Genomic DNA, 11,798 nt, shown 5'->3' with positions numbered 1-11,798 from the left:
GAATAGGTATATCACATGAAAAGAAAGCTATGTACATGAATACATTTAATTACTCCGATATATAAAATTCACATCTCTCAATTCGTCTGTAGTTATATCATAAAGCAATTATTATTATAAAAACTACTCAATGTGAGTACAATACCGTTTATTATAAAACTGGGAAATAAAAAACAATACTTTAATTCCGTATCTCTAATCATAAGACAACAAAACTTCTTTGTACACAATATTTTTAGTGAATATGCCTTCACAACCTTGAACCTTTCCCTTTTCTACCACGATCTTTGTCGTGTTCTCAGAAATTCCTCGTGATAATGCCACATATAGCTGGCCGTGGCTAAATACATGATCGGGGAGGTATATCCCAACATGTGGAATAGTTTGTCCCTGAGACTTGTTGATAGTCAAGGCAAAACTCAACTTCACAGGAAATTGCTTTCTGACCATCTCGAATGGCAATTTAATATCTTCAGCAGTTTTCAAGGGAATTCTTGGCAAAAACACTCTGTTCCCCCTAGAATGTCCGGTTAATATCTCAGCATCAATAAAATTGTCCTTTAATGAATGGCAAAGCAGCCGTGTTCCATTGCAAAGACCATGTTTAGGATCAATATTTCTCAAAAGCATTAAGGGTACCCCAGGTTTCAGGGTGAGAGCATGGGGAGGCAATCCCGACGCAGAAATCGAATTCAAAAACTCTTGTTGGTACAAATTTCTCTTATCTTCAGGAACAGAATCAAACGAATAATACGTTTTTCCTTCTCCGAGAAACTTTTCGACAACCTTATTATTTATTCTATCAGCGTCTTCGTTCAGGGGTGTGATGATCGCCCTTTCAACTATAAAATTTCCATCACCAACGTGCTCACTTAAACTTGGAAAGATTTGGTCGATCAAAGCCTCGATCGTACTATCTGCCACTGTTGGCATAATCATGGCAGTTGGTAACCTTATCATCTGATCTGAAACAGTAGGTTCATTACCGTTCCCAACAGAGAGTAAGAAATTAGCAAAGTCGTTATCATCAATTGATCTCATATTTTCTCTCAAACGCAAAATACGAATATGTCTCCACATAGGGGACCTGACAAAAGATGCGTCAATCATTTGAGCTCTAGTTCCGTTTCGAACCACCGGTAAAACCTGTCTGAAATCACCACCGAACACAATAATTTTCCCCCCAAACGGCAAGTCATTCCCCATTAAATCCTTGAGTGATCGATCAACAGCTTCAAATTGATATCTGTGTGTCATTGGGGCCTCATCCCATACGATAATGGCAGAATTTTTTAGGAGAATTGCAGTTTTAGAACGTTTGGTAAATGAGCAAGTTGATGAGCTGTCTGGATTAAGTGGAAGCTGAAAAGTCGAATGTGATGTTCTTCCCTGGTGCAACAACGTTGCTGCAATTCCAGATGTTGCAGTGGGGATAGCTATTTCGCCTCTACTCTTTACAGTAGCAAGAAGGGCTCTGTATAAAAATGTTTTTCCGGTTCCCCCAGGACCATCGACGAAGAAAGAACAGCCAGCCTTTGAAATGACAGCATTCATTATTGTGTCGTATGCAACTTGTTGGTCACTATTGAGAGTGCCAACGCATGCCAAATCCTCATCTGGAACCGGAACAGAAAAGTACTCTTCCATGATAGAAGGAAGCTCGTCAATGTCATCAGTACATTCAGGTAAGCTTGGCAACTCCGTGTAGTCAGAAATCCTTTTTCTAAGTGGTCTTAATAACCTATCTATGTCTTGCAAAAGTTTGTTAGTGAGGAAAACAGAATTACTTGTTGTGTTTGAGGCTGGATAATCCTCAACCATGTAAGGGAAAAACTCATCCCAGAGTGCTCGTAATCCAGTTGGTTGACAGTATACCAATATGGTTGCAAATAACCGACGTAATGCAGATGGCATTCGTACTGAACATGCTTCTAAAAGACATTGACGAATGCTTTCGTCATTTTCGATTAGACCGAGGGCTTCAGCTGCAGCCCTGAATGTAGGGTGTGTGACGCCATTGATCGTTCTTAAATGTTCGAACGATGTACGCTCCCTCACATGATTGAGTAACATTCTCAAATAAAATCGTTCTCCTTCCGATGGTGAAGCTACATACAATCGACCCATAACTCGTTGTGTACTTTTTCTCTTCTGCCATTCACGTGAACTCGTTAACCATCTGTAATCCTCAGGAAATTCTCGATAAAGATATTTCCTTGCATTTGGATCGACTGAATTCATCTTGAAAAATTCAGTGAGCATCGTCTTAGAGTTTCTTGGGTTCGCTAACACGCTTGAGATTTGCTGGTTCCCTTCGAACCTCACTTGATGCATGTTTGGCAAATGAACCTGCAAACGATCTACGGCAGGACAGATACTAGTCATGGGGAATTTGTAAAGTTTCCACATAGCTTCGGGTGCACAAATCCACCGTGCATCGACATATTGTGCAATCTCATCTCCGTTATGAACTTCCATTGAAACTCTATCTGAACCCTTATGGATGTACTTATACAGATATTTGACACACTTGATGCTGCTGCATATCTCAATATTGATGTGACAATCGTACTTTAAGAGCAAAAATGGATTATATGGGACTACCCACTGATTATCTACACGAACTCGTGAATTCTCACGCAACGGTACTGCTGGACGATCTTGTGGACGACGGTAAAGAGGATATGAGTCATTGCCTTGCTTTGTATCATTGGAGAATTCCTTAGGGAATCCTTTCTTACAACTTCCTTGTTTCATACACGGGGATTTGTGGTTGAGAACACCACATGGGCCATGAATCATGTGTTTAAGAACTGCCTTATACAATTTTGGTTCTTGTTGTTCATCAGGAATCACTGCTCTCACAATCTTATCAAAGTCATCCGGAGTGGTTAGCTTGTCATTTTGATCAAGAATTAATAACATATGAACATGTGGAAGACCCCTCTTTTGGAATTCAATCACATATACATAAGCAACAACCGTTCCGAGGACGCCCCTTTCTAGAACATCCTTTTTCAACTCTTCAAGTTTAGCATGAAAAACCCGTGTCAGCAGATCTGGACGATCGTTTGGAACTTGTCCGGCCAACAATTCTGATTGTATCTCTGGCCAAGATGGATTGCATGTCATTGTAAGAAATATATCGGGCTTGCCGAACTTATGAACCAATGCCATGGCATCTTGATACCTCTGGTGCATATCTCTTGGACTTCCAACGAATGAAGACGGCAGTATGGTCCGTCGTCCAACATTTTCTGCAAATAGACATTATATAGACAAACTTTATTGCATGTGAAACAATGTATGAATTATTGAGTATAATCGATTAACTTAAATCAATATGGACCTGTGTTATGCTCTCCAGCATGTAAAGAATCCTCTAAACCCTTGTACAAATCAGCACGTATCTTATCTTGGTTGAGTGCAATCCACCTCAAATTATTGGCTTGCATTTTCACACAGTTATCGACAACAAATTGTTGCAGTAGACGACCGCCTCTTAAGATTAGAGAATCAAGATGTTGCCGCATCTATAACACAAAATACTTGTTTTGGTCATAAAGGTCTAAGTATATGATTTTTAGGATAAGGCTTAAAAAAGAGTTATTAGAAATATGCACCTGAAACATGTATGCATAGAATTCCCGGCACGTCAACTTTTTACCAGTGGAACTTCGACTGTTTAAATCCCAGCCGTAAGAACCATAAGGGAACAGTAGAGGATACTGCAGTGGGTCATAATAACCGGCAGTGTCTTTGATATAACTTAGTTGCCCAGTTACTGACTCTACCATGATGTCCCTATCCTTCAAGTTGGAAATGTCATCACCTCCAACGACAACTGCTGCTACTTGCGAAGCTGTCGGCATCGAGTATTGATGTTTATTTGTAGGTTGCTCTTTGATGACAAATTTGCAATCACTTAAGTCACTACGCTGAGCAAGATGGCGGAGATTGTGGACAAAAGGATTGTGAGCATTCAAAATATTCTTGATTCTGTCGATGACATCGAGGCGTAATGATGAATTCTCTGCTGCACGATTTTCATTTTCATGCTCAGTATCATAAATGTAGAGTTGAAGAAATCGAGGACGATCTCCTTCGTTCAAAGGTAAGAAACCTCCAATACGATGGTAAATTGAACCTTGTGCACGGAATGTGTAAACGCCTTGACGTGCATTTGCTAGTTCGTCATCTAAATGAACTCCCATTGAAGTGAATGAAAAGACGTGGTTGTACTTACGGATGTTTTGCCTAAAATGAGCCCCATATTCCGATTGATCAGAATATAAATCAAGCATATCAGAGGATAATGGAAAATCAGGTAAGTTGACCTTCCCACTTAAGCAACATAGTTCAGGAGATTCACAATGGAAAAGTCGTGCTTGGCAATGCGGACATGTTTTCATGGGTGGCAAACTGAATATAGGAACCCCTTGACTCTCTTGGTAATTTCTTGCACAATTTTTATAACCAGTTCTCCCTACTTTCCAGACCCTTATATCATCAGAAATGGGGTTTGATATGTTGTTGGTGTCGATTGCACGACTTTCACCGACATTGAATAATATGCCAGGCATGCGTATTTTATTTTCCGCCTCAACAAAGCGCGGCAATTCCCCATCGTCTGAAGTAGGGTATGGTATACGTGCATTGGTTGTACTGCTCTCGCCAACACAAAAGAATCGATTGGGCATGCCGCTTGAGTTTGATGTTGGGTCTGGGATGGTCACAGTGGTTGCGCTACTTTCACCGACACTAAAAAACCGATTTTCTAGATTTGCCCGAGTATCGAGTAAACGAAGTTCATCAATAGGTTGCACTGCATTATCAAATCATGTTTTTGATTGGTTAGGTAAGTTGTCATGTTTACATACTTAAAATGAATTGATTATGTTCAGATTTCTTACTTTCACGCCTTTCATATCCAGTCGTGACATTATGGGCACGATTTGTGATGTCTGCCATAGCCCTTCTAACTCCCAAAGTGTTGGGAGTATTGGTAACAATCACAGGCCCTTCCGAACTTGGAGTTTGAGGTTGGCTTTCAGGAGTACCTATAACATCTGATTGGTTTTCACATGCATAGCTGAGTCGCCTTTTTGCATTTTGACAATCTCTTTGTTCTGGAGTGAGTGATTTTCTCTGTTGTCTTTTTTTATCCCTCCATATCGACCTTTGATCTTGCATACATTGATCTCCGTTCTCGTCCATTATGAAACTCTAAAACTACACATTAATTTGGTTACTATAAGTTGTTTGTATTGTAATTTTGTTGCAATATAATAGAGATTGATAAATTAAATATTTTATTTTAATGCATTTTTTTTTCCTTTTTTGCTAAAACGAACGTATAATTTTAAAATAAATTGAATATTTTATTTTGTTTCCTTTCGCTTTTCTGTTTTACTTAAAGGAAAATTTATATTTAAATTAAATTAAATATTTTATTTGAATGTTTTTTATTCTATGCTTTTCCACTAAAATGAAAGTCAATTTTAAGTAATCAAACATAATTTGTGTGTTTTTTTTATTTTAATTTTCGTATTAATATTCTTATAATAACTTTAGATGATACTTCTCTCGCCATTTGGTTCCGTTTTTTCGGTTTAGTAAAGCTAAAGCCCATTTTATTCTAAAAGCCCAATCCTTTCTATACTTAAGAACGTAAACCCTATCTGATGTTTGTTGTTATCCGCCGTTCCTCTTTTATGTGGAACCTATTTTCATTTGTCTCCTTACTTTATCTCCTTCCTCTCTCAAACGATCTCCTTCCTCTCTCATCGTTTATCAGATCTCCTTCCTCTCTCAAACGATCTCCTTCCTCTCCTTCCTCTCTCATCGTTTATCAGATCTCCTTCCTTTCTCTCCTTAAAGAATGGCGATAAACCTCAAATTTGGTGAAAATATGCGCTCAAATGCCTATCCTTTCAAATTCCGATCAACATATTGCGAAAATACTCAGATCAAGAAATATAAGGTTAATCTCTCGCCTTACCCTCTCTCATCTTTTCTAATTTAACTAATTCAACTCAGATTAAGGGTTTTATGTAAATTACGCGCAAGTTTTTTTTTCTGATTGGAATGGGTATTTAGGATTTAATTTAGCGATTAATTGTTGATTAACTAACTGATTTTTTTGTTTGCATTTTTTGGTTTGCATGTCGTATCAATGTGGAGGGTAAGGTCGCTGGCGTGGCGGTGGAGAAGCGATGGCGAGGCGAGGCGCGGGGCGAAGCGATGGCGAGGCGCGGGGCGAGGCGATGGCGAGGCGCGGGGCGAGGCGATGGCGAGGCGAGGCGATGGACAATGGTCAGGTTCTGTTTAATATAACTTTGTTTTAATTTGGTGAGATTTGTTGTTACTATTCCAAGAGTACAATTATTTGTATGTTTCTTGAATTTAACGTTAATTTAACCATTATTGGGGTTCGTCAAATTTTTTTATCTGTTAATTTGAGAATCTGTTGGGGTTTGAGAATTTGAGAATTTAACCATTGTTGGGGTTTCGTGTTTTAAATTTGAGAAATTGAGAATTAAACCATTATTGGGGTTTTGTCTAATTTGGTGTTACTATTATCGGTGTCTAATTGTTTGTATCTGTTAAAAGTCTTATATGCACGCATATTAGTAATTAAAACTTAACTGTAGATTCGTTTGACGTTTCATGAATGTTCTAGAGCATGTAAAAAGTCTCCTCTCTTCTCCCAAAACACACACATACAAATACGCCTCGTAATGAGCACCAAGCAACCAATTAGTAAACTACTACATTCCGGTAAGTAAAAATTAAATGTTTTTCTGCTAAAAACGAAAATTATAATTTAAAACAAAAGTAAAAGTTTTAATTAAAAATAAATTAAAAATGTTGTTTTGATGCGTTTCATTTTTATGTCTTTCTGAAATATTCATTTTCGTTTTAGTAGAATTCAGTAGTTGGCCCATTTTTAAGCGGAATATCAAAATTATTGTTGCTTAACCAATTTTTTTTGCAATTTTGGTTTGCATGTAGAGTCCCTCTATTGGTTGGAGAGGAAGGTGCACAGATGTTGGGCAAGACGCGTGATGGGCGATGGGCGAGGCGGGGAAGGCGATGGGCGAGGCGACCGAGGCGCTGGTCAGGTTATAATTTGTTTAAATTGGGTGAGATTTGTTACTACTTTGGGTTCGTCAATTCTTTTAAATTATAAACTGATTTGGTTGTTTGAATTTTATTTTATTTGTGTGATTTGGTGGTATGAATTTATTTAGATTTGGTGGTATGATTTGTTGTTGAGTCTTGATAAGATTGGGACTTTGAGAATTGAACATGTTTCGGCTTTTTTTTTGATGGAATTTGTTTTTTTGTTGCCTTTTGTTTTCTCTTGCTGCAGTATTACTGGCTCAAATTCCTATTCTAAATAATGCTCAGTTATCTTATATTTGTAAGCAATGGTCTATAAATTCAGTTTAGTTGGTTAAATCGTGGGCCATGACAATCAAATGTAACACCTAATATTTTGGGCCATTTATATCTTGGTGTGTACCTAATATTCTGCTCTACCCAAGCAGCATTATGAATTGGTGTTGTTTGTTTGTAGAAATATCCTCATTTTTTTGAGTTGAATGCGGAAATTAAGTACTTTAGTGAAAATCATGATATTATTTTCAGTTAGTGTGATTTGTAGGGGTTTAATTAGGGGTTTGATCCTGTTGTTTAGATAATTTTGTGTGTTTTTCTAGTGGATTGTCTTGATTTTCTTAATGTTATTGTTTATTAAAACACAAATCAAAACTAAATTACCTAAATTGATGTGTTAATCACATATTGAGCTCTAGATCAACCCCGTTATTGAGTACCTTGATGTCGTTGTCACTTTGTTGAGCCGAAACATGTAAATACAACTATTCTTGCGACTCGAACTCCCATTATTCACTCTGTAATTTTGGTTAATTCAAGAAGGGATGAGGGATTAGGTTAGTTCACTATGCATGGGTGAGATCATTGTGCGTGGGTGAGGGGAGGAGGGAGATGATGGGTTTTTAATACTGAATTTTGAAACAATGTGCGTGGGTGAGGGGAGGAGGTGAGATTAATATGCTTGGGTGAGATCATCCTGATGTAATTTTTTTTAGATGTATTTTTATTTATTAATTACTCACTATATTTTAATCGAATAAATGCATTTACTGATGCTCGCTACACAGAGGAATGAACTCCTTAAAACTAAGGCGTTGCAGAAGGATTCGGTTATTTCAGGCTTATCTTTTTTGTTCTTGATTTACAATTGATGCCGATTTCTGCTTGAATTCTGATGTTTTTTTTGTTTAATTTAGTTTTGAAATATATTAGGGTTAGTTAGGGTTTAAGACATGTTTTAACGGACTTAATAACATAGCTTGAGTGCATGGGGTTATATTCTGATTTGAATTTGAATTTTATTGATGTTTTATTTGTTCATCTGATTTTGCTGTTTTTCATGAGACTATTGGGTGTTATTGGATCAAATGTGACTGTATGTTGTTATGGTGAGATTTGTTGATTTAGTTAGAATGAAATTTGATGATTTTCTTTTCGTTCCATGTAATTAAAAGCATGATCTAAAATCTGTAATAGTTAATTAAAATTTGTAAACGCATGTATACAACTTATTCAATTAAAATCTTAGATAACTTATTCAATTAAAATCTGTAATAACTTATTCAATTAAATTAAAAGCAGGAAAAGTAATCTGTAATAAGTAATTAAAATCAATAAAAAGCATGCATACAAATATTATGTTTAAGAGATTGGTTGGCCACATACCTTATGCCGTTGTTATAGTATGCCTTGATGAACTTAACACCCAACTCAAAATCAAACTAAAAACCGAAATTATAACCTGCAAAAGAACAATTTATTTCAGATTTTTATAGAACACATGTTTAACTGAGTTACTTGATAATTAAAAATGAGAAGGGTATAACAACTTATTCAATTAAAACAAAAGCATGAAAAGTAATCTGTAATAAATAATTAAAATCAATAAAAAGCATGCATATAAATATTATGTTTAAGAGATTGGTTCGCCACATACCTTATGCCGTTGTTATAGTATGCCTTGATGAACTTAACACCCAACTCAGAATCAAACTTAAAACCAAAATTATAACCTGCAAAAGAACAATTGATTTCAGATTTTTGATTTACTTAATGAACAAACCCTACTTCAAACCCCTACTAAATTCTGCATTAAAACAAATGTAAGTCAATTATATTTAAAATCATAATTCTAATAACAAAAAATTATATTATCACAAACCTTCGTTGTTGAAATCTGCAATTAAAAATTAAAAAAATTATGAGAGATTATTTAACCAAATGCATAAATTAAGATATAAAATAATTAATTAAAATCTATAGAAGCAAGAATATAACCTACCTTATATTTTGAAATCTGCAAAATAAATAAGCACCACAATATTAGAAAAGAACATTTATTTTGTGCATACAGTCACAAATTTAATTTCTGTTCTTATTTTTTATAGTCTTGTATAAATAAAAATGATACTGTTATGCGTACAACATTCCTTGTATTTTTATGATATACACAGATTTAAATATGCCCATACAATTAAAGTTTATGATTTATTATTATAGAAAAATGGTTGAATTCTGTTTGTATTTTTTTTACAGAGGATTCATACGAAAAGTGTACTTACATGTGGGAGCGACTTCAAGAAGAAACAATGGTGATGTGGTTCTTTTGAGAACGGATTTCTTCTGGGAATCAGCGCGGTAGTAGATTTGCATTAAGGGAGAGGTTTCTTGTTTTATGGTTTCTGGAATTTTTCTTCTGATTTCTGGTTTAGGATCTGGTTTATGGAGGTTTTTTGTTTTCAGGGCTTCTGCAGTTAATTAGAAAAATTTATTCTTTTAGATTTGTAATATTTTTCGTTTCATTTGGTAACTGCAATAAGTGTAATATTTTATTTTCCTTATCTGTTTTTCGTTTCATTTGGTAACTGCAGTAGTTGTAATATTTTATTTTCCTTATTTTCATTTATTTCCTGATTTAATCAATCAATCAACATCAGCTTTGGTAATTGAGATAAAAAGGATTGATTTTGGGCGTCACTTAAGGTCTGGGGTGCAATTAAACTGTAGAACTGCGTTGGGGTATTTTAGTCTTTTAACTGGGGGACACGAAAAGCCAAATTACAAAATAGACCTCAGCTGTTCCTTTATAGAATAGAGATTATTAAAAGAGACACCAGGAATGACACATGTCATTCCCTAGTGAAACATTTTCCCGCCAAAAACTCTTTCCTAAAAAGACATATTTATTTTATTCTTTTTTTATTTTTTCTCCTTTTGTATAAATGTTTGTATATGGAAAGAAATATAGGATTACGGAATATGCCATTATTAAAATTTTGGTAAAATTTTAGTCAAATTGTCATGTCAATAATAGAAAATATTCTTACTCGATATTTTGGTCAAATTAGCATATTAAATATATCAAATATTTTAGTCAGATCATCAAATTAAACATATAAAATATATAATACGTAGTATGTTAAAATATGATAAAATGAGTACATTCGAGATTATTAATTACGTTAAGGGATAAATTATTCAATTAAAAATTTTATAAAAAAGATGGTCAAATAATAATTTTTAAATATCCGTGCGTGCACGGGACCTAATCTAGTTTTAATACAAAGTAATATTAATTGACTTATTATTTAATTAGATGGTACGGAGTAGTTGATAGTGGGTATTTTTTAATATAGATAGCGATATGTGTCAACTTTTTAAAGGGGTAATGGGATAGAGGGAGGGTACATGATACCACAAAATGACATGTGAAGGGGTAATTGATATAATATTAATTAAAGCTTATCATTATAGAAACGGTGTAATTAATTCCAACGGCTTTATAAGAAAAGCAGTGCAAGTATTCCGAAACGGAGGGAGGATGAATCAAGACATATAAATTGGCTAAGATGCATGGTTGCTGGCTTGTTGCCACGCCTATAATAGTGACTTCGTGAGTTTAAGTTCGAAGCTAACTGACATTTTTATACTTTTTCAAACCATTTAAGAACATGAGCAATGGTAAACTACAAAGCTATAAAGGTTCTAGTTTTGTGTTGTCACATCATTTTCAAACTGCAACCTCACTAACTGAAAGCTATAAGGGGGTGTTTGGTTCGCGGGTTTTAGGTATGAGGTATGGGTTTAGACCATGTGTTTGGCATGTGTTTGGTTGGAGATTTTAAGAGTTTTAAATCCATACCTCAAACCCCCAAGGTATGGGGTTAAGAAACCTAGGGGGGTGGGTATGGCTCATACATTTACCTCAGGTATCAAACAAAAGGAAAAAAACAAAAAAAACTCATCCCCATATTGAACCAAACACATGGTATTAACTATTAAGAATCAAGTTTCAAACTCATACCACCTTGATATCATTCCTGATATGAATCTCACACCAGTTTGCAAATCAAATGCCCCCTAACTACTTGTAGTTTTTGTAGATCCCACATGTCAATCATCATTTCTAACTAGCTCTTTGGCCCGTTCGATTGATTATAGGGCTAATTAATTTAACTATTTTTCTTGTACATGTTTTATATTCTTTTAATACGATTGTCATATTTCTTACATTATCAAATATCAAAGCATGAAGAATCTATTACTCCGTTTATTTTTGTTATTTTGACCAAATCTTGTGATTCATATACAATAAAATTATCAATATATGTGCGATTGTTAAAATCCATAGTCATTCAGATATGATCATTAAAGCGCCTATTTCAAACCTAATGATC

The 11,798-nt window shown here is 35.2% G+C and overlaps 1 protein-coding gene and 1 long non-coding RNA gene across 2 annotated transcripts; one reads left to right on the top strand and one right to left on the bottom strand.

Annotated features, from left to right (window-relative positions):
* Positions 1-195: 195 nt before the first annotated feature.
* Positions 196-4,583, bottom strand: LOC130465677 (uncharacterized). Its single transcript, XM_056834536.1, has 3 exons — positions 3,624-4,583; positions 3,350-3,533; positions 196-3,257 (listed from the first exon to the last, which is right to left on the bottom strand). Exons 1-3 carry the CDS (start codon positions 4,581-4,583, stop codon positions 196-198), a joined length of 4,206 nt encoding a protein of 1,401 aa, XP_056690514.1.
* A 98-nt stretch (positions 4,584-4,681) lies between these two features.
* Positions 4,682-10,225, top strand: LOC130460861 (uncharacterized). Its single transcript, XR_008921052.1, has 3 exons — positions 4,682-6,315; positions 7,015-7,145; positions 9,658-10,225. It is a non-coding gene; the product is annotated as an uncharacterized lncRNA (long non-coding RNA).
* The last annotated feature ends 1,573 nt before the right edge of the window (positions 10,226-11,798 follow it).

The sequence above is a fragment of the Spinacia oleracea genome, chromosome 1, assembly GCF_020520425.1.
Source record: "Spinacia oleracea cultivar Varoflay chromosome 1, BTI_SOV_V1, whole genome shotgun sequence".
NCBI classification, from domain to species: domain Eukaryota; kingdom Viridiplantae; phylum Streptophyta; class Magnoliopsida; order Caryophyllales; family Amaranthaceae; genus Spinacia; species Spinacia oleracea.
The sequence above is the reverse complement of the archived record's forward strand: the minus strand, read 5'-3'. Positions and strand labels throughout refer to the sequence as shown.

Coding starts and splice junctions, on each gene's coding strand:
- LOC130465677 (XM_056834536.1), bottom strand. CDS start 4,583: ATGCCTGGCATATTATTCAATGTCGGTGAAAGTCGTGCAATCGACACC. Junction 3,534..3,623: donor TCTATGCATACATGTTTCAG/GTGCATATTTCT, acceptor TTTGTGTTATAG/ATGCGGCAACATCTTGATTC. Junction 3,258..3,349: donor TGCTGGAGAGCATAACACAG/GTCCATATTGAT, acceptor GTCTATTTGCAG/AAAATGTTGGACGACGGACC.